This window comes from Zingiber officinale, chromosome 1B, assembly GCF_018446385.1.
Source record: "Zingiber officinale cultivar Zhangliang chromosome 1B, Zo_v1.1, whole genome shotgun sequence".
In the NCBI taxonomy this organism is placed as follows: domain Eukaryota; kingdom Viridiplantae; phylum Streptophyta; class Magnoliopsida; order Zingiberales; family Zingiberaceae; genus Zingiber; species Zingiber officinale.
This window is the reverse complement of record NC_055986.1, coordinates 92143667-92167978: the sequence shown is the minus strand read 5'-3', so window position 1 is coordinate 92167978 and position 24312 is coordinate 92143667. Positions and strand designations below refer to the sequence as shown.

At 40.7% G+C, this 24312-nt stretch overlaps 1 protein-coding gene across 1 annotated transcript; it reads left to right on the top strand.

The window, feature by feature from the left end:
* Window positions 1-818: 818 nt before the first annotated feature.
* Window positions 819-23425, top strand: LOC121969766 (formamidase-like). The gene is made up of 7 exons (XM_042520007.1): window positions 819-1096; window positions 20749-20986; window positions 21081-21271; window positions 21568-21803; window positions 22379-22622; window positions 22703-22810; window positions 23107-23425. The coding sequence occupies exons 1-7, from the start codon at window positions 878-880 to the stop codon at window positions 23230-23232; spliced, it is 1362 nt and encodes a 453-aa protein (XP_042375941.1). The 5' UTR covers window positions 819-877; the 3' UTR covers window positions 23233-23425.
* Window positions 23426-24312: the final 887 nt, after the last annotated feature.

Here is a 24312-nt window from a genome sequence, read left to right as displayed (position 1 = left end):
ATATCCACAATTTTAGAATTGATACTTTATTCTTAATTTTTATGTTAGAATGGTAGAAATTTATACGTAAATAAAAAACATCATCTTACAACTAAAAAATTTCTTTATCCGAAACAAAATTTTATAGATTAAAATAATTATTATTTAGGTTGATAAAAGAATAAAATTGGGGCATTATTGATAGTTTCGCCCTGGGCCTTTAAATAACAAGGACCGACTCTGTGTGCAATATCGAAAGGAAACTTTTTCGTAGAGTAAAAAATCTTTCTACCAGTCAATCATCAAACCATCATATCCCGCGCATCATCTTTGTAATTTTCAGATATGATCAAAACTGAAGGATAGAAACTGTTAAAAAGCAATATGTTTCACCTATACTGGGAAAAAAACATGGTCTGATTCTAATTAAGAAATTCAAAGATGCTCCAAACCATGAAGGCTCTTTCAATAAGAAAGATCCTTGTCCAGGAGTGGAAAAAGACAATGGCGGCTATCATTAAATAGAAATTCTCCTTGTATGGAAGACTTCATTGTCACTAAGGTGGCAAGCCGGCTGGTGATCCGGACATTTGACATTATTTAGTAAATGTGCGTAAGGAATTGCCTCCTTTTCTAACCGCTCACGTTTATGTAAGTTGGCTGCATCTGCTTCTGAAAGTTACAGGTTAATGCAGACTGGAACTTCCAATGAAGAGCTCAAATCCCTCAGTACTAATAAGTTTCTTTCATTAGGAGAAAAGTCTTCGCTTATTCTACCCCTGAAAGACACAACTTGATGCAGACTTGAACCTCCGAGTATATATACTTACTCAAGCACTCTGCAAGCTCTGTTAAGGATAGATCTTGATCCAACAACTTGCAGCATCCATTTCCACCAATGGCTCCCCCCACCCCCAGACTTGTTGTGCCCATAGATGTGAAGAAAAGCCCTTGGGAGCAGAAGCTACCCATCCACAACCGCTGGCATCCTCACATACCCCCAGTCGCAGAGGTGACCGAGGGGGAGGTCTTCCGAGTTGAGATGTTAGATTGTGTCGGAGGTCGAGTTGGCGATAATAACTCGGCTGAAGACATAAAATTTGTGGACGCGTCGATAGTAAGTACTGCATGCCTTCTTCACTGCTAATAAGATACTAAAAATAACTGAATCTGAATATCTAACAACCAAGATAGGAATGCAAGCTGCAAAATAAAGAAGTGATAAACATTGATCAGCATGGTATAAATTTATTACCAGAACTTCTTTTTATTAATTTCTAGCGGAAGCTAAATCTCACCAAGATGACATCTCATAATTCTTGTAACCAAACCAGGATACTGCTTTAAATATGGTTCCAATACAAGTAACATTTTTGGAAGTATAGATGATACAAGATGTTATGGGCGGACCCGGGTATGACATGACGGTCAAAGTTAAGGTGACATGACGATCAAAGTCAATGAGAGATACTAGCTAGCGTGTCACTCTCCACGGGACTTTGCTCTTCGTCCAATACTAAGGTCTTCAGTACGAGGACGACTGACCCATAAGCAGTCGGACCTAGGGGACCTAGTGCTCTATTTATGTATTAAGACATCTATTATATATCCGATCATTCTATTGCCGACCGAGTTTAAGGGATGTCTAACCTATCATAAAGTTGGTCGTACATACGTCCGGCTAGAGTAGAGGGACCCAACTTCACACTTAGAACAAGTCTTTCAGTATATGATCGGTCGACCCCACTATCGGTCGATCCTATGAGTTTTCTCACATGTCAGTCCTCCTTTATATAGCTGGTCGATAATAACTCTGATCAGACTTATATAGCTCGGCATGTCCGTCGCTTATACGTATAGAAGATAAAAGTGTAAAGCGATTCTCCTTACAAACTCGGATGAACTTCCAGATCTCAGGGTCTCACTTCAAAGGCAGATCTTTAATCATATGGACAATCAGCTTAAAACACTGATCAAATCTCTCGGGACTCAACTCCCCATTTCTTATAGGCAAGTATCCCGTTAATTGACTGGATCTAAGGGACCTAGCTACATATTACTGAGCAAATCTCCAACATCACTTAGTACATAGCCGAGTGGCTTAAAGGATGGACGACCCTATAGTCAGTCGGTTAAAGACCCAGTCAAGATACATTCAGTAGACAATATTGTCAGAGAATTACAATAATTTGTTAAAAAAATATTTCACTATTGTAATATGAATATTCCGTGGAACCTTCTTCGAAAGTGTCTTTACACTCTCCATCAACCAATACATTATGATAACATATTCCTTCAAGCGTCTCATTAATGATATAAGTTACAAAAGGGGTACACAAGAGTAATGAAAGATTCCTAGGACGGTGACTATACGCCTCCCAGGATATACATATTCTCTTACTCAATAGTTTTTGACTCCCGACATTCTCTGTCATCTCATAATTATGGAGGGTATGAGAGATGGTATATAAAGGAGGGGTCATCTCCGTTAGCAAGGTATGCTATATTGTATTAAGTTACGCTCAATTACGCTCTACTACTGAGATTCATCTACTGTTCTTATTTCTGCTCGGCTAGCATACTGACTTGAGCGTCGGAGAGCCAATGTTAGGGACCCCTCCCTTGGTTTTTGGCGCTGACATCCTATCTGATCTCTTTGGTGTGTGCAAAGAGGAAAAAGAAGTCCCTTTTTCTCTAATTCAAAGTCTCCATGCAATTAATAGGGCAACCACCTGCTCAGCGCGTCATTTGTCCAACTTTCAGACAGGATCAATATACATCACCTTAGTAAAGAAATCTTGCCAAATTCTCATACTGTATTATATCATAACACAAGAAATTCTTCGATTCACAATACCACAAATCCGGTGAATCTAATGACAAAGAAGTTTTACACCTCAAACAATAAGTATAGCCCAAGAAACATAGTTGAAATAAATAGAAATTAAAGAGCAGATAAACTGAGTCAATAACAGGGCTACCTCAAAATTTAGATGAAAAAAATATTCCAAAATTATAATAAACTCATATAACTCCTATCCTAGTGAACAATATACACAAAATTGGGTTATTACTAAGGCACTAAACGAGTTCAGTTGAACCAAACTTTGTCTTGTTTAAGCTTATTTGATAAGGTAGTGAAGCCAAGCTAAACCTAAAATGAACATAGTGGTTGAAATGGATGTTCAAGCTTGGCTTGATTACTTTTTTATGAGATTGAGCTTGATTCAAGTTTGGCTTGAATTTGATTTATTTAGATATTATTAAACTCTCATTTAGAACTTGTTTAATTATTTAAAATTTTTACATTTTAAAGTTTGTTCAGTTGGTTAGTGAACTTAATATTACAAGCTTGTTTGTTTGCTTGTTTTATAGGAGCTTGTTTATCAATTTACAAATTTCATAAGCACTTTGTTAATGGATATAGTTCACAAACTTTATTCGTGAACATATAGATGACAATGGGTCAGGTTCCATATCCTCCATCTCCATCCCCATTTATTATATTCATCTTCATCAGGTTTTCAACTTTCATCCTCATCTACATACTCATTAGGGATCGGATATCCATATTCATATTCATATTCATATTCATCAGAGGACCGGATATCCTCTATACTAATAATTTTTTTCATTTCATCCGATTACCATCATTCAACTAAGCTATATTAGAATTAACATCATATAAAAAAAATAAAATTTAAAAAATAGATTAAACATCTATAGCATACTCCTCATTTAACTATATTCAATAAAAACATATTAAGCACCAATAAAATAGTTAATGGATTTTAGGTATGTATATTTATTTAATCGGGTATTCAGGTCGGTTATGGATAGGATTCTACTAGATCCGTCTCTATACCTGATTACCTGAATATCCATACCTGATTATCGAATTATTTAATCAGGTAAAAAAAAAATCTCTCCATAGTCGATTCGGGTCGGATATTAAATCCTCCATCGGATTCGAAGGAAATTGTCATCCCTATGTGAACATTATTTATGAACAATTCACAATCTTTATTCATAAATATTAACAAGTTGAATACATGTATTTAACCTTATTCATTTAATTTATCTTTTATATAATGAATGGACATAAACAAATTCTTACCAAAGCAAACATTGAGTTCGCTCAAAAACATTTGGTTCACTTATATCCTTACTTATTACTCTAATTAGTTATATCAAAGACATTAATCGTATTTACCTATCTTGCCTAGTTAAGATCATGCTGTTGTGCATTGTATCTTAAACTTAAATATAGCCACTAACCTAAAACATTTCCACTAGAACATGAACGGAAGAAAAAAAAAGTAAATGATTTATATAGGGTAATAAAGCTATACTTGAGCTTGATATATATTAGAAGATAGCTTATACACTAACTGTAATGTAAGTACAGCAAGACTGATCATTAGTTCTGAACATTGAAAGACATGAATGTACAAATAACTTGATGACTATCTCAAACCTAGAAAATGAACATGAAATTAGAGTAAATGATCATAACCGAGAAGAGTTTCACAAATTTTCAGTTAAAATAGTATGTAGTTTCACCCTTAATCTACAAAAATATAAATCAAAAAGCATAACTGAAGCTTGAAGTAGAAGACAAACAACATAAGTTCATCTAAAATGTTGAAGACCAAACGTACCTCAAAGGCCTAAACATCCACCCTAAAAAAAAACTTTTTTAACAAAAAAAAAAACACATTTATGCATACAAATCTTATTTTTATGGCTGATATTGTAGAAACTAATAGATAGAGAAAAGAAATACAGCAGTGAATAAATTTTTTGATCATATTATTACTAAAGTCAATAGACTTATTTATACAAGTTGTCCAAATAATAATGAAAAGATTAAATATAACATATAATCGTAATAATTATAAGCATAGTAATAAATAAATTTAAAAATATTATTTTTGCTATTTGATTATATCAATCGTGATTATGATGCAAAATATAATAAATCTTAATTGATTGAAATCAGTTTAAGATTATTTTTTAATATTGTCATTACCCCCGACAAACTCAACGGGAGTGTCTGAACGTTGAGTTTGAGTGCTAACTTGGTGAAACATTATCTAGATAATGGCTTAGTAAATATATCAGTAATTTTTTTTGTAGAGATGTAAGAAACTGAAAATTGTTGAGTCGTCACACGCTCAAGAACAAAATAAAAATCAATATCTATATGCTTGGTACGAGCATGAAAAATAGGATTTATCGCAAGATAAGTTGCACCAATATTATCACACTAGATTTTGGGTGTAGCAGTTAGGGAAAAGTGTAATTTCGAAAGAAGAGATTATAGCCAAATAATTTTTGATATCGCGTTGGCTATAGCTTTATATGCAACTTTAGTGTTTGAGCGAGAGACTATAGGTTGCTTCTTTGAAAGCCAGGAAACAATATTTTACCTAAGAAATATGGCATATCCACTGATAAAACATCTATATTCGAGAGATCTAGCCCAATCTACACCATTGTGGCAATCAACTTTCATGAGAACTAACGATCTAAAAGAAGACCATGTAGAATAGTGCATTTGAGATATTGAAGAATTCTCTTAACACCTATCCAATGGTGTTCAGTAGGAGCATGCATAAATTGATAGGCACGATTGCCAGTGAAAGTAATATCAGGTCATGTAATAGTGACATATTGTAGAGCACCAACAATACTTCTATAGATATAGGGGTCTAGCATTGAAGAGGAGGATGAAGGTGCAGTGAAACTACCTTTAATGATTGGTGCGGATATAAGACGTGCACCATCCATTTTTGCTCGTTGTCGAAGTCCAGTAATATATTTGCTCTTAGAGAGAATACAACATTCAGAATGTGAAAGAAACTCTATGCCAAGGAAAAAAAAACATTGCCAAGATCTCGAATAGGAAACTTTTGATGAAGAAGATGAAGTAAAGTAGTAATGTTGTTTAGATCACTACCCGTTATTAAGATATCATCCACATAAATCAGAATAAATATTGAAAATTCCTCATTACATTTGTAGAATATGGAAGAGTCAGTTTTTGAGTCAGAAAATCAATGAGTATAAAGCCAGGTAGATAGATGATGAAATCATGCACGAGTTGTTTGCCAAATACCATATATAGATTTCTGAAGTTGACACGTGTGTTGGAAGTTGTGGGTGGATGAATCTAGGTGGTTGCTTCATAAAAATAGTTTCTTCAAAGTATCCATGAAGGAAAGCATTAGAAACATCTAATTATTGTATTAGCCAATTACAGCTAACAACTATAGAAAGTAGCAATTTGATAGTTGTAAGTTTGACGGCTAGACTAAAAGTATCATTAAAGTCAATACTTGGTTGTTGATTAAAGCTTTAGCAATAAGGCGAGCTTTGTAATGTTCAATAGATCCATCTGCACAATACTTAATTTAGTAAACTCATTTAGAACCCACAATAGATGGAGTATGAGGAACTAAGCTCTAGGTTGCATAGCGAAGAAGAGCATCAAACTCTATAGTCATTATAGCACGCCAATTTAGATCTTTGACTGCTTGTGTAAAACTAGAAGGATCAACAAAATTTGAAGAAACAATAAGAGCACGTGGAAGAGGATAATGAGTGGAAACTAGTTGATATCGTGTATAAATATCTCTTAGAGGAAGCATTCACCGAGAACTATCATCATCAAAGCTACTCGAAGATGGGTGGTCAGACGGATGTGAATCAGAACTAGAGAGTGGATCACCATTAGCCCTGAGTCTATAGGAATTTATGGAGATGGAGTAGGACCCAAGATACCATCCCTAACCTTGTACTTTTAATATGTCCTGATGAAGTAATCTGTGGGGATTCTAGTATATTACTCAGTGATATTAGAAAAGTACCTTGATTATCTGAGGGAAGATATGAGGTAGCAACTGCAAATGGAAAAAGAGATTTATCAAAAGTAACATGTCAAGAAATATATATTCGCTCAGTCATAATACGAAGGTAATGGTGCCCATGATGTAAATTACTATAACAAAGGAAAACACATTATTGAGAGAAAGGGTTTAACTTGTGTTTAGAGTAAGGTCATAGCCAAGGATAACATGCGCAACTAAAGATACAGAAGAAAGAGTAATCTGGTAGAGATTTTAGATGATTATAAAATCTTTCCAAAGGACACTTGTTTAGAAGTAGTGGAGCGGGTAAACGATTGATAAGGTAGACTACAGTTTGGATGGTGTCATCCCAAAATTTATGTGGAACTAAGGCATGCTTAAGAAGAGCTAAGGTAGTTTCAACCATATTACGATGTGATCCTGTCTGAAAATAGTGAAGACAACTGACTGGGGATGTGGCTCAGCAGTTGCTCTCGTGAAGACTCTGCTCAGCTCTATAAAACCAAGAACGTCAGTGCCGGGCTAGGGAAGGGGTTCCCAGTGTTGGCCCTCCAACGCTCAAGTTAGTCACTGAAATAGTAGAAAGATAGCAAAGAACTGTAGCAACAACAGGAGCTCAAGCACAAATAATGCATACCTCCGCTAGTGCATGGACCCCCCTTTTATATAGTGCTCCAATAGTAGATGTGCATGTTTCTCAAGGTGCGCGCATATTTTCCCAATTGTCCTTTGAAAAGACATATCAGGAAAGTGTCTTTGACATCATTCCTTAACAGAGCGAGCAAATCCCTGACATGACAATAGAAACTTCCGTTATACGATTTGTTTATTGACCATGCTCCCCTATTAGCAACACTGACTTCTAGAAAGATATGATGAGCTATGTAAGGAGTCCCACTATTTGGCCAAGCGGGGGAGCCGCTCGGACATGATTCCCCACCCAGTCACTTAAGGTCATTCTTCTCTATGGGTGCTCGACTCAGTAGTTCGTTTCTCTCCCAGCCAAACAGGTAGTCGACTAGCTTTCATTTGGTCATAGTTGTGAGCATATGATGTCCTCTCTATAGTCGTCCTAGCTGGACAAGCAATCTGTTCAGTTGAGCCTCTTAGCCGATTGGACCCTTCAGGCTCGCTCAGCCATTGCCACCCGCTCGACTAACTTTAGTGAGCCGGTGGTTTCCTGCCTTTGATCTCTTTGACTTTGACCTCCACGTCGGCTATTGTTCCTACTTTTGACTCATACTTGGTGGGCTCCCTTTCCCACCACATCACAAGCCTTCCCCTCAAATCGAGTAGAAGGAGGCTGTAAGTCCGACTGACTAGACGAGCAGTGTCTTCGGTGACCTACACGGTCGATCTGGCATTCTCAGTTTTAGAACAGTCACTCGGCTATCACTTGCTGACATGGGTTTAGAGCCGCCGCTTGGCTATAGTGAATGTTGCGACTACTTTCTGCCATGGGTTTAGAGTCGCCGCTCAGCTATGGTGAATGTTGCGGTTGCTTTCTACCGTGAGTTTAGAGCTGCCACTCGGCTATCAATTATTGACCTGGGTTTAGAGCCACCACTCTGCTATCACTTATGGCCATGGGTTTAGAGCCGTCGCTCGGCTATAACTCAATCCACGCTGTCCGTTCGGAATGCTCGTGGACAGCACTTAGAAATTTTTCAACTTCCAGCCGCTTCCTCTGGCAAGTGAGTGCCTTTTAATGGTTATCGACGTCACCCCAATTTCTTGAAGACTGCAAATCTTTGGTCATTATTGTCGAGCACGTTGCCTATGCCTCTTAATTAAACTTCATTAATGCTTCTCATTCACCAGGCGCCATGTGTATCGCTCTCTACCGCCTCATGTTTGATGTGCTAGGCAGATATCCGTAATCGATGTGACAAGCATCGTTTCGAATTCAACAGTCATATCTTGGCTTTGTTTTCCGTAGCCCTCGATCGGACGACCCAGAGCATCCCTCCGCAAGGTTTATAAACCCTTATTCGCCATCATTCTCCTACTTCACTGCTTCTTCCTCGCGCATGCTCTCGACCGAGTTTCTCCTTCATCGTTCGTTGCTGGCGATATTTCTCTATAAGCTCTCTCTCCCTTTGTTCATTCGCTTCTTGATTTTCGTAGACGTTCCCGCCTCTGCTTTTCATTGCTTCTCCATGGTTGCCTCTTCTCCTCCCCCTCCACCTATCGCTGGCTTGTGGTATACATCGACCAAGTCCAACTTTAACGGTGACAAAATAATGCAGATGCAAATGTCCTACAATATTCCCGATGACTACCAAATAATCATTCCCACTGCATACGTACGCCCACATACGCCACTGGACGACTGCCTTTCTTTGTTAAAAAAATCAATTTTTGACCGGCCTGTGCTTTCTGATCCACCCCTTCTTCTCTGCAGTCTGTAGATACTTTCATATTCCTTTACCCAAGTTAATGCCAAAATCTTTTAGGCTTCTATGTGAGGTGGTAATCTTATTCCGCATGTACGACATCCTGCTCGTTCCATGCATTTTCTATTATTTTTACTATCCTAAGCTCTCTGAGGTAGGAACCTTTCTCTTACAAGCTCAAGTAAGCTCTGTATTCTTTAATAAAATACCTTCTTCCAACAAACACTAGAAGGACCATTACTTTTTTGTTCACCTTCTTGAGCGGCCATCATTCCCGACCGGCTTGCAAATGGAGTTGATAAAGCCTCCTTCTTTGAGCAAGTATTGCTGGGAGATGACCTACCTCGAGACGGCCACTCATTTTGCCAGTCAGAAGTATCACATACATAAGATGCTGCACAAAGGTGTTCTATATATTTTTGGACTGAGTCCCCTCCGCTCACGGTTACTCGGCTCATTAGGTAAACTGTTTCTTCCTATGTCGCCTTAGAATCTAATTGATTTCACTTTCAGTTTTGCAGCCGAAGTCATGTTGAAGTCCTTGTTGAGCGGCAAGAGCAAGCTCTCCTTTACTGAGATCAATGCTTGTGAAGTTGCTGAGCTAGAGAACCGTGGGCTTATGCTAGTCGGAAGTTCAGCTGATAAGACAGGTGAGGCGAGCGGAGCGGCCAGGAGTAGTACAGCCGTCACCACTAGAGAGCTTCCTTCTGAGCGGCACACCATGGTCCTTAGTGGCCATACCATCTGAGTTGCTGCCGACTGACTCGGTTGGTTTTGGTGAGCCACTACTTCAGCGCCAGTGGAGGAAAAGACTCTGCTCGGAAGGAACCCCCCGTTCGGGAGCCTCAACATAGGCGCCCGTGGAAGTGCATACTTCCTGACCTCCACCTGAGTGGGGTGAGAGTTCATCTTCTTCCGTTCACAAGAGGATGTCAATTTTACACATGCCTGCTTTATCCTATCAGACTCTATTAGTGCTCAAGCTGCCGACCGACACACTTTTGGCATAGCTTTTTTCCTTCTTTCCACCATCGGCCAATCTAGAGACCCTAGTCTCCTCCATCCGTCCCTCAAAGTCCAAGTCCAAGGGCCATGCAGCTTCAGAGCTCTCTGATCCGATCGGCCGTAGACACATCTCCACTCTGATCCATGTACCCACTGACACCTAGCGCTCCTTCGATGTTGGCATGCCCCAATCGCCCGAGCATACGATCTACATTCAGGGTCCTCTGGCTAAGACCTGGGAGGATGCCCAGAGCAGGGCGATGACCATTCTGCTTGTTGAGATGGCTAATGACTTCATTCAAAAATCCACCATGATGTGTTTCCCAAGAGTTATTATTCATCTTTGTTGCGTCGCTCTGACTCATACTTTTTGTAGTACTGGGTGGAGAGTCTGACGATGTGTCAGAGGTTGACCTTCCTTGAGCATGACAAAAAGCAACTGCGGGCTTCAACCTGTGGAGCAAGCACGTGCCGAGCTAGTGTCAAAATGCTCACCACTGAGGTCGCTCAGCTAAAGGAGGATTTAGAAAAATTATCCGAATAGCTGGTGGGCTCTGAGCCAGCGTTATTATCCGAGAAGAAAAAAAGCCAGGATCAGGCTCAGTAGCTCGAGTGACTCAACAAGCAAGCCAAGGATTTTGACTCCAAGGTCAAATCAGTGAACACTCGAAAACTCCATGCAACAGAGGATCTAGAGAAGAAAAACCTCGAGGCTTGGGCCTTGGAGAAAAAACTTAAGGAAATAGAGACAGCTTTGGTGTAAGAACAATCAAGTTGATTAGCGGAGCAATAGAAAATTGCCAATCAAGATGCCGAACTGAAGTCTCTTAAGGCCGAGCTGGAAGCATCCAAGGCCCAAATGGCTATATTTCAAGAGGAAAAGCCTGCTCAACTTGAGGACTTCCGATTTAAATATCTCCGCTCAAAGGGCTTCAACCAGCTCTTCTCCGATATGATTACGTGGCTTTTCGATCTCGGTATAGCCGGCACCATCCAGCAACTAAAGGAGGGGGGCCACTTATTTGCTGATGTCTCCATTGATTCCATTCAGAAGGATGAGCTTATGGCCTCACACCTTGAGGAAATTGTTGTCGATCTGGAGTATATTTTCAATTTAAGTTTCTTGTCAGCTTTTTGTAAAAAACTTCCAAGAATGAATCAATGTCCTCCCGTTCGGTTGCATGTAGCGTTTCATTCTCGAAGCTACCAAGTACTAATCTATACGTCCCCGCTCATCAATTTAGCATGTTCCATTTAATTTAGTTAAATCATGCAATAGTCAGAATCCCACGAGTCGCGTCCAAGCGGCACCCCATTGTAAAAAAAAAAAAAAAAAGAACAGGTGCTTGGCTCGATCGGGTCGAGTATCTCCCACACTTGACGTTTTCATACGAAGATTCCTCTCAGCCCACTCATGATTCACCCGGTCGGGTTAGGAGTGTCTGACACTTGGCGTTTTTATTCGAACATCTCGATGACACCTGTTAGATTCTATAGCCGTCACTCGGCTATTAAAATGGGATTTATAGTCGTTGCTCGACTGCTGAACTGCGATTATAGTCGCCGCTCAACTATTTATCCCCTTATACTCAAGTTTATAGCTGTCGCTCGGCTGGTTAGTTCTCAAGGTTTTATAGTCGCCTCTCGACTCTCAAATTACATTGTGCTCAAGTTTATAGCTGTCATTCAGCTATTGTTTTTCTTTTTCGACCCCCAGTTCATAGCCGTCATTCGACTAGCATTTTTGTCAACTCCCAGGTTTATAGCCGCCGCTCTGCTGCTATTTTTGTTGACCCTCAGGTTTATAGCCGCCACTCGGCTATTGATATAAATACTTTAGCCAAGTTTATAGCCGCCGTTCGACTGTTATTTTCGTCGACTCTTGGGTTTATAGCCGCCGCTCGACTGTTATTTTCGTCGACTCTCAGGTTTATAGTCATCGTTCAGCTATTATTTTCGTTAAGTTTTAGGTTTATAAAAATAGGTTTGTCCCATTACTACAATTGGTACTGTCACGAAGAGCCTTATTTATATAAACCAATTGAGTGTTTTGGTGTCATCTGACACAACTGTTATTGGGGAATCATCAGCTAACGATATTGCAATGCATCAATGGTTCACAATGTGATGAATGTAGTTGATGTAAGTACTGTATGGTATTTTTTTAATGTGGTTTCAGTTGTTATTTTCGTTGACTCTCAACCTGCCTTATTGGGCTGGAGATGGTTTGCGCTCCAGGGCCGCTCGAGATTTCTTCTATTTTCATCTTATAAATAGTAAGCCCCCTAGAGGAGCTTCTGAATGACTTTATATGGTCCTCCCCATAGTGCTTCTAGATTGGTGGCGTTGCTAACTGGCTTCACTCTCTTTCATACCAAGTTGTCGACCTGAAATGACCTCGGAATCACTCTTTGGTTGTAGCTCTGCTTCATGCATTGTCGGTACGCCATGAGTCAGACGACAGCCTTATCTCATACTTTATCCATCAAGTTGAGCTCCATCAGCCTCGGATTGACATTTTCCTCATTGTAGAGCAACACCTAGTCAGATTCTACTCCTACTTCGACTGGCACCACTGCCTCACCGTCGTACACCAAATGGAATGAGGTTATATCGATCACCTCTTTAGGTGTGGTGCGATAACCCCACAATATGCTTGGGTGTTCGTTGACCCAACTACCTCTGGCATGGTCAAGCCGAGCTCGGAGTCCTTTGAGGATTTCTCTATTGGTGACTTCCGCCTGACCGTTGCTTTGCAAATAAGCCATTAAAGTGAAACCCCATAAGATGTCATAGCCGTCACACCACTCTTTGAGCCTCCACCTTGAGAACTATCTTCCGTTATCTGAGATGAGCTTGCGAGGGATGCCGAACTGACACAAAATGCTTTGCCTTATAAATTTGATAACCATGTGCTCGGTTATCTTGGCGAGTGGCTCGGCCTCCACCCATTTTGAGAAACAATCTACTACCACAAGTAGAAATCTTTATTGTTCGGTCGCCATGGGAAATGGTCCAACGATATCCATGCCCCACTGGTCAAACAAGCATGACACAGTTGATGCTTTCAACTCTTCGGTGGGTTGGTGCGGGATGTTCTGGTATTTATGGCAAGATAGACAAGTGGCCACCGTCCGAGCGACGTTGTCTTGCAATGTGAGCCAGAAATATTCGACCAACAAGATCTTGTGAGTCAGTGATCTGCCACTCAGTTGATTATCGCAGGAGCCTTGGTAAACTTCTTGCAGGATGTACTCAATGTCATCCAATCTGATGCACTTAAGTAGCGACCTCGAGAAGGCACTTTTATATAACTGATCTCTAATTAGTGTGAACCGGACGACTCTCCTTTTTAACAACCTAACTTCCTCCCTATCGACCGGTGTGACACTCGATCAGAGGAAGTCTATCAATGGCATCCTCTAGTCACTCGGAAAGACAATTCTGGCAATCTTGTCGATATGTGCCACCAGTAAAACCTGCTTGATCGACTTATCTATGACGACCAGAGATAAAGAACTTACTAACTTGTCCAGCTCGCGAGCATACTGGTTGTCTGACCGAGGGATCTTCTGTATAATTACTTCTTGGAAACTTACGTTCAATTTCTCGAAAGCTTCGGCATACAACTTAAGTGAGGCATTATTTATCTCGAACGTTCCTGACAGTTGCTGAGCTACCAGCTGAGAATCCGAATAGATGAGGACTTTTGTGGCTCCCACATGTTGGGATGCTTGCAAGCCAGCTATCAAGGCCTCATATTCTACCTCATTATTTGTGGCCCGATAATCCAGTCGCACTGACAACTGCATTCTATCCTCACGCTGTGATATTAATAGGATGCATATTCCACTACCTTGCCGAGTGGATGAACCATCAATATATATCTTCCAAGTCACGTCCGGCTGGACGTTCTGTACCTTGGTGACAAAATCAGCCAAGGCTTGAGCCTTGATTGCCATTCAGGGTTGATACTATATGTTAAACTCACTTATCTCGGTGGTCCATTTGATCCGCCATCTGGATGCCTCCGGGTTAATGAGGACTCTTCCCAGTGCATTGTTAGTCAGCACAATGATGGGATGTGAGAGGAAGTATAGACGAACCCTCCAAGCGGTGAGTATTAGGTCGAACACTAACTTTCGAGACAGGTGTAGCGGGACTCTGCATCTTTCAATACATGACTTAAGAAATACACCAACTGTTATTCAGAGTCGTTTTATTGCACCAACGTCGAGCCAACCGCATGCTCTGTGGATGACAAATATATCCAAAGCAGGTCGTCGGCGATGAGCTTTGCCAATACAGGTAGGGAGGTAAAGTATTTCTTAAGTTCTTTTAGTGTCTTATCGCATTCCGCGTCCCACTAGAATTTTATAGCGATGCAGGATCTTGAAGAACAGTGACTCCGATTGGACGATTTTGGAGATGAATCTTAATAACGCGGTGATCCATCCGGTTAGCTGTTGAGCCTCCTTTAAGTTGTGGGGCGAGCCATGTCCTGTAACGCTTTCACTTTGCTTGGATTTATCTTGATTCCCCGCTCGGTCATAATATAACAGAGGAAGCAACCACTCTTTTCTCCGAACAAGCACTTGCTCGGGTTCATCTTGACTTTGTACTTCCTCAAGGTTGGGCAGGTTTCTTCGATATCTACACAAAGGCCAGTGGCTCGGAGTGATTTTATTAATATAACGTCGGCATATACCTCTATATTCTGGTCGATCTACTATCCGAACACCTTGTTCATCAATCTTTAGTAAGTGGCGCTAACATTCTTCAGTCTGAATGGCATGACATTGTAGCAATAGATCCCGTCGGCCGTAATGAAGGTTACCTTCTCTTGATCTTCCTTGGCGAGCGACACTTGATGGTAGCCCTAGTACGCATCAAACATGCAGATCAGCTCGCAGCCTGCTGTGGAGTCCACCTTCTAATCGATATGTGGAAAGGGATAGAAATCCTTTGGGAAAGCCTTGTTCAATTAACGGAAGTTGATGCAGACCCGCCACTTGTTGCCTGACTTGGAGACCAGCACAACATTGGCTAGCCAACTCAGAAATTCAACCTTGCATATGTGACCGACCTCCAGTAATTTTTCTATTTCTGCTCGGATGATCTGGATCTTATCTAAGCTGAAATTCCTTTTCCTTTCACTGGTCATGTATCCGGTTGGACGTGAAGCTTGTACTATGCCAAGCTCGTCGAGATGCCTGGGAGTTCATGAGTTGAATAGGCAAATATGTCATGGTTTTGCCTAAAGCAGGAGACGAACTCTACCTTCCTCTTATCTGTCAGGTCGGCGACGACAAATGTTGTGGCTTCCAATCGGCTAGGATGGATCTGAACCTCCTCTTTTCATCATAGACCAGCGCAGGAGGTTCCTCCATGATTGTGTTCACCTCCAAACACTGGGTTGTTCGAGAGGCCTTTGCCTCAGATTTAACCATCTCGACGTAGCACCGTCGAGTGACCAATTAGTCGCCTTTGACTTCACCCATCAAATTATCCACTGGGAACTTGATCATCTGGCAAAAGGTGGATACTATCACTCAAAACTCGTTCAGGGCTGGTCGGCCCAATATTACATTGTAAGCGGATAGTGCATCCACCATGATGAAGTTTGTGATTCTTGTCCTCTTGAGAGGCTCCTCTCCGAGTGATATGGCCAACTGAGCCTAGACAATCGACAATACTTCATTGCTTGTGAAGCCATACAGCGGGATCGTCATGGGCTGCAAGTCGTTCTGATCGATTTGTAGCTGATCAAACGCCTTCTTGAAGATGATATTCACCGAGCTACCTGTACCCACAAAAGTTTGGTGAATGGTGTAGTTAGCTGATGCAGTGATGCGGAGGGGCCCCACCACGTGAAGGATAGCTGCCACGGTGGAGGTCAAAGTCAAGGCGGTCAACGCGCAGATAGCATCGGCCGGTCGGGACGAGCATGCCTTGATCGGGGGAGAAGGTCCCGGTCCGGTTCTGTCTTCGACATGGGGAGATGTCAAATGACCGACACTTAATGGAGTATTGGACGCCAAATGGAGGAGGAGACGATGTGCAGTACCGGGCCGAGCGCCTACCCCACTCAGCCAGGCAGCAGAACTTGACATTGGCATAGCGGAACTTCGGCTGAGCGGACACACGCATAGAAGTAGCGAGGTTCTGGCCGACTGGATGGAACACCAGAGCGGCAAAATTTCGGTCGAGCAACTAACCCGCTCGACCTAGTAGTACACTCTCTCTGATATCCATCGACATCCTTTTGGGAGTTGGTGACGCCGACACCGGGTATGGACAATCAAAAGATCGTACGGTGGAAGCTTCTACTGTCACTTTAGAGATATGCTCGGCCTGTTAGGTACTGTGTTAGGGACAATTTATTAACAAGTCTTTTTAGGGAAAACTTTCGGAAGTGTGCTCACCTTGGGAAGCGTACACGCATGCTACAGGAGCTTTATATAAAGGGGGTCCAAGCATCGATGGAGGTACACAATATGCGATAGACACTATTCTCGCTACTGTTCATTCTTGTTGCTCCGCCTTCTACTTCATCGTTGGTGACTGACTTGAGCATCGGAGGGTCAACGCCAAGGATCCCTTCCCTGGCTTGGCACTGACGTAATTTGTGTTGCAGATTCGAGCGGAGTATACAAGCGGTCAGCGGGAGCACCACACCCACAACTTTTCATCTCATTGACTTTTGGACAGGATCATTAGCTATTACCGCTCGGATAATCAAGGAGTCTTCATGAGGGATCTTCACTCCCTCTAGGTCCCAAGGGCCAAAACTAATCTCTGTCTGTCGACCTTCTCCTTATTGCATCCCATAGCATGTATCTCTAGTCGTCGGGCGTGCGACTTCCTCGCTCTGTTGGAATCAACATCGGTCGACCCTCTGGCTATCATTCTGATTTCACCCCGAGCTGCATTGCTTCGGTTTTCCTCCTCCCGAGCTGAAGATTGAGCCCACTCAACCGAAGCCTGAGCGGGACTTGCATTACCTCTTCGTTGAGGTTGGCATTGATGCTACTTGGCCGGTAGTCTTTCTTCTTCCTGTCGCTCGATCGACGTCGATGATGCTGATCGAGAGAGGGTGAATGACGGCAATATCCTGGAGGAGTCGGTTAGTTTGAAACTGGCCTCAAGTCATAGTAGTCCCGGGTATTATCTGTCGTCGAGCGATGGTAGGAGCAGAACAACGGTGTCCACGGCTTGCCTTTCGCAACCTTCGGTCACTCTGCTTCCACATGCTGCACAGCATGGCTCAGGCTCCTAGTGCGATTGCATTGCTCTCGCTCAGGGGCCCTTTGATGGTTGATGGCTACTAGTCGGTCGTCGTTCAGGGGTTGCAGTATGTTCGGTGGGCACTTCCTTCATGCCGCTTGGGCATCCTCCATGTTCATGTGTTCACTGGCACGCCTGAGCAGGTGGTTGAAGTTTTTTGGTAGCCTCTGGATGAGTGAACGAAAGAATTTTCCTTCTGTAAGCCCCTGCGAGAAGGCACTTATCAGTATCTCTGGGGTGACCGATGGGATATCTGTGGCCACTTGGTCGAATCTCTTGATGTAGGCCCTCAACGTCTCCTTGGCCCCTTGCTTCACAGTGAACAAGTTAACGTTCATTTTCTGGTAATGGTGGCTGCTGGCAAAATGATGCAGAAACGCCGCCTAGAAGTCCTTGAAGCTATGGATTGATCCGATCGGTTGAGTCTAAACCACCTCTGTACTAATCCAGAAAGGGTGGTAAGGAAGACTTGACACTTCACTCTATCAGTGTACTGATGGATCATGGTCGTGTTGTCAAACTTGATCAGATGGTCCTATAGGTCGGTTGTCGCATTATATTCATGAATCGTCAATGGCGTGTAATGCCATTGTAGTGGGTCGTCCAAGATCCCCTAAGAGAATTGTCTATTGATTCGTTCGGGGGAATCATTGATCTTTGGTGCCTTTCCCTTCTGTCCGTCTTAGATAGGCGTGTCATCCGAGGAAGATCCTTGCTCTCTACCCACTCGACCTTGTTCCTCTAAAGGGGTGTGGAATAACACTCGGTGAAAGGGGATAGACGCATTTGGTGCATCTCCATATATGTCGGTCAGTTTCTTGTTTAGCCCCTGAGCAAATATATTTTCTACTCGGTCTCTGTAGCTGGCCTGCTATCCCGCTGCTAATGTCGTGGGTTCCTTTGCTTGGCGCTCGGCCATCGCTTACTGTTGCTGCTCCACCATCTTGACCGCCTGGGCTTGTATCAACATGTCCAACTCTACCTTTGTCAATGTCACGTTCATAAGTCGTCCAGCGTCCTCCATCTCCATGTCTTGGATACAGGTTAAGTTCCCACAGACTGCACTAATATGATCATGCCCAAAAACGGTGAAGACAACTGGCTAGGGATGTGGATCAGCAGTTGCCCTCGTGAAGACTCCCCTCCGCTCAACAAAACCAAGAACGCCAGTGTTGGGCCAGGGAAGGGGTCCTCGGCGTTGACCTTCCTATGCTCAAGTTAGTCACCAAAATAGTAGAAAGACGACAAAGAATTGTAGCAACAATAGGAACTCAAGCACAAATAATGCATACTTCTGTCAGTGTATAGACCCCCCTTTATATAGTGCTCCAGTAGTATACGTGCATATTTCTCAAGGTGTGTGCACATTTTCCCAACTGTCCTATGCAAAGACATGTCAGGAAAGTATCTCTGACACTATTCCTTAACAGAGCGTGCAAATCCCTGGCATAACAATAGAAGCTTCCGTCATACAATTTGTCTGTTGACCACGCCCCCTTACAAGTGTTACTAACTCCCAGAAGGATATGATGAGCTACGCAAGGGATCCCACTGTTTGGCTAAGCGGGGGAGCCATTCGGCCAGGATTCCCTGTTTGGTCGCTCAAGGTTGTTCTTCTCCATGGGCACTCGGCTCAATAGTTCGTTCCTCGCCCGACCGGATAGGCGGTCCGATCGGACTAGCTTTCATTTGGTCACAGTTATGAGCATTAGATGTCCTCTCTATAGTCGTCCGACTGAACGAGCAATCTGTTCAGCTGAGTCTCCGGGCCGATTGGGCTCTTTAGACCCGCTTGACCCATTGCCACCCGTTCGGCCAACTTTGGTGAGCCAGTGGTTTCCTGCCTTTGACCGCCTTAACTTTGCCCTCCATGTCGAACACTATTCTCCCCTTTGATTCATACTCGGTGGGCTCCCATTACCACCGTATCACAATATTTTCTCTCGGTGGTTCTATTTTGTTTAGGAGTGTGAGGACAAGAGACTTAATGGAGGATGTCATAAGAAGTAAGATGACAACGAAGTGCTTGATACTCTCCTCCCTAATTAGAATGAAGGGAGAGTATTTTACGATCAAAATAACGCTCAACATGCTTTTGAAAATGACAAAAAATATCGAAGAGATCAGATTTTTTTTTCATAGGAAAAATCCAAGTGAACTTACTAAAGTTATCAATAAAAATAACATAGTAAAGAAAACCATAATTAGAAAGAATAGGAGTAGGACCCCAGACGTTATAATGAATAATTTCTAAAGAAAAACTAGAGTTGCGAGTAGAGGATACAAAAGGTAATTTATGGAATTTTACTTTCATACAAGCTTCACATAAATGAGATGATGACGCTAAAGAAGTTGGTAAACCAAAACGATTAATAATATTCTGAATAAGATGTAGAGATGGATGACCAAGACGTGCATGCCAAGAGAATTTATTTGTGCGTTCTCTAACAACAGTTTTGAGAGAGGTGGGTTGAAGATGATAAAAACTGTTTTAGTATCCCCTTGGAATAGAATAGTTTCTGTCGCGGGATCCTTCACAAGACAATAATTAGGATGAAGTTTTAAAAACACATTATTATAAAAAAAAACACATTATAAAAAAAATAACGGACAAAAAATAAAACAAAACAAAATGAACAAATAGCAACTTCACCTTGTTACGATTGACGTTGCCGAGGTTGTTGCCGTCGATGGGAAAAATCTTTTGATGAAAGGTGAAGAAAAGTTGCTGCTGTAGTCGTCGAAGTTGCCGCATTGTTACTGATGATATCAAATCAGCATGTAGAAACTCCTGTAGCCGTTGTAACAAAAATTCAGAAGAGGAAAATTAGGAGAAAGAGAACTTCACCCTTATACCATGTAGAAACTAATATATAGAGAAAAGAAATATAATGGAGAATAATTTTTTTAATTATATTATTATTAAAGCCAATAAATTTATTTATACAAGTTGTCTAAATAATGATGAAAATATTAAATATGACATATAATCATAATAATTACAAGCATAGTAATATAATAGATCTGAAAATATTATTTTTATTATTTTATTTAATCTTAATTATGATGTCAAATATAATAAATTTTAATGGATTGAAATCAATTCAAGATGATTTTTTATTATTATGATTAGATATATATATATATATATGTTATTCATGCTGGATATCAAGTTCTTAATCATATCATAATATTGTGATAATTCACAGTCTCATTGTCTTAGTGGTCCTCTAAGAGTTCTTGATACAAAAGGTGTTCCTGCCAAACCTGGGGATCTTCTAGTCGTAGAAATATGCAACTTAGGTCCACTGCTTGGTAACGAATGGGGTTTTACAGCAACATTGGATAGAGATAATGGCGGAGGGTTTCTAACGGATCACTTTCCTTGTGCTACTAAGGCCATTTGGTACTTTGAAGGAATATATGCATACTCCCCAAACATACCAGGTGACTTGGTTTAACATTTTTGACTTTCCAACAGTTTGATCTGCCTTTTCTCTGAATAGTGATTTTGCCTTTACAAAGTTAATTTGGCTTGTAGGTGTTAGATTTCCTGGTTTGACTCACCCAGGGGTAGTTGGAACTGCACCTTCCATGGAACTTCTACAAACATGGAATGAAAGGGAAAAGAAACTGGTAGAAACTGACATTCGATCAGTGAAATTATCTGAAGTCGTACACCAACGACCGGTAGCACACTTACCAAACACAAGGAATTGCCTCCTTGGAAAGGTATGATGCGACACAGAATCTGTGAGTTTTAACTACCATCTTCAAGTGTAAGTATGTACAACTTGAACAGTAGGAATGGAATAAAAAATATGGTTATCATATAATCTTTTACAACATAAAACTGCATCTAAAGCATATTTGTCTAGTATATTTTGCTATTATACTATTACTTTTTTGGATTATTTGGGGACATGAATTTTCTAAGCTAGTATATTTTGCTATTATACTATAATGTATGTTCTATATTACTATATATGTACCGCAATCCCGATATATATATGTTTTGAAACTTGTAGGTAAAAGAAGGAACCCCCGAATGGGAAAGGATTGCAAATGAGGCTGCAAGGACAATTCCTGGAAGGGAAAATGGAGGGAATTGTGACATCAAAAATCTAAGTACAGGCTCAAAAGTGTATCTTCCAGTATTCGTGGAAGGAGCAAATCTTAGTACAGGTGATATGCACTTTTCGCAAGGAGATGGTGAAATCACATTTTGTGGAGCAATAGAAATGAGTGGATTCCTAGAACTCAAGTAACTATTCAAACTCAGTTGCATTCTTGTTTATATGCTTCTACATATACATGATTTCAGTAAGCATCAAATATGAAGTCATAAAAGAAAATTTAACCAGAAGCAAGAAATATGGTAGAAATGAGTCCAGCTGTTGAACATAACCATTGAGCAAAAGCGGCATGTGATGAATTCCAAAAAAAGCTTAAAGAATAAATTTCCCATTGGCACAATGACACATTAAGAATACTCAAAGGCAAGCATGTAAGGAGATAATCATTAGTATCTTCATAGCTTAGTCAACTTAAAGAGTATTAAGAGTGTTTACTCTTATCAGTAAATTAAACAAATATTTTCATATCGATAAGTGATGACCGTAATGCTTTTGTGATATGCATTTGTAAGTGTTTCAATACATTTGAAAACAATCATGGTGAAAAAAACAATGAATGTGTGAGAATCTGAATTAGTAACTACTTCAAATTTGTACTGAGACTAAAACATTGTTTTAGTATCTTTAAAGGCAGACATGTTTAATAATCATCAAATTGACACTAGCTTTAAAAGATGAGACTTCTCTGACTCGTAATATGCAGGTGTGAGATCATAAGAGGCGGAATGAAAGAGTACCTTACACCGATGGGACCAACACATCTCCATGTAAACCCAATTTTTGAGATAGGGCCAGTAGAACCAAGGTTCTCTGAATGGTTAGTCTTTGAAGGAATTAGTGTGGATGAGGAAGGAAGGCAACACTTCCTTGATGCAACTTTAGCCTTCAAGCGTGCTGTCCTAAATGCCATAGACTACCTCTCAAAATTTGGGTACTCCAAAGAACAGGTTTGAAAGACTCTATCACACTCTAATACCAACAAACCATGAAGATGAAACCGAAAAATTAATGCACATACTTAATGCAGGTGTATATACTACTCTCATGCTGCCCTTGCGAAGGGAGGATATCAGGAATAGTAGACACTCCAAATGCTTTGGCAACTCTTGCCATTCCTATATCCATATTTGATCAGGTTGGTAGTTGAATTTCAATGGCTGCTAATCCGATTGAGTTCTTTCAATCCTATACAAACAACTTTACATACCTATCTATAGTCCAGTTCATTGATCAGTGCAGCTTAAGTTACCCACTGCAGAGATACAAAAATATTAGCAGCAAATAATATAACTATAACTTCTCAATTCAGCTAATCAAACTTAAAAGAGGCTGTAGTTTTTTTTTTTTCTTATTTTTTTTCAATGAGCATACGATTGTAATGCCTAATTAATACTATTATCCTTACATTCTCGGAATGGAATGGGAACAAAGGATATAAGACCAAAATCTGGAAAAGTGCCAGCAGGACCTCAAGTGCTGAAGAGACTCCCAGATGTTCTGAAGAGCACATACGATGGAGATCTGCCCATAACACAAAACCCGACCAAGGATATATGACTCTGCTGCTTTGTCTTCTCTGGGTCCTGAATAAGTTCTTTATCACAGCATTCTAGCTATCAACATTATCATATATGGTTATAACCCTGTTTGCTTAAATTTATGAAAACTACTCCATGTAATGGATGTTTGAGCATGATATGCTTGCATTACACGAATAAAAAGGCTTGAGAAAGCAGTTATCCTCTTCTTAGATGGAGAGTTACCATGGTAGATGCTCATGATGCGCATCTAATGTCAAGAAAAAAGCCTTGGGTACAGGCACAAGTAGTTTGCACATGGCTTGAGAAAGCAGTTATCCTCTTCTCATGATGCATATTTTGGAGGGATTGTAGTTTTTTTAGTTTTCTTGCTTAACAAATTCTTAACACGGCACAAGTAGTTTGCACTTTGAAACTTGCCATTATATTATTATAAAATAACTACAAACTGATAATTAAAATATAAGAAACTGTATATTTTTTTAAAAAAAATTGAATTTATTGATTGCAAGAAATGTTATCAAATTTTTGAAAAAAAAAAAATAGATTCATCGTTCAAAAAATGAGTCATAATATGTGTTTATAACTCTAAAATATTAAAAATCTATAATTTACTGAGCACTACAAGCTAATTTACACTCTATTGAAAATAGACATTAATAATTAATGGATATTTTAACAACCAATTAAAACTATAAGGGGGTAAACTGACAATTCCAAACCTCCATGGGGCGAGGCCGGATCATCTGGACGATACTAAACGTTTATGGGGCGAGGCCGGATCCTCTGAACCGCAAAGTACGATTCAGAGGATGAACCACTTCACTCATAGGTGAAAATTCATGGACCCTACCTGTTATACAAGTAGGGTCCATGAGATTCCACTAGCAACAACTCCTGGTCCAGGATTTTACGATCTAGGGGATTGTCCCTAAGTATCTATTGGTGGAATACATGGTTCCTACTTATAAAATAGGTAGAGATCATTCATCCTCATCAATACATATCTAAGGACCATTCCTTGAATAGTAAAAAGCAGTCCAAGTATCTAGACTCGTCAATAAAAAAAAAAACAATAAATAATGGGTTTTTTATCTAG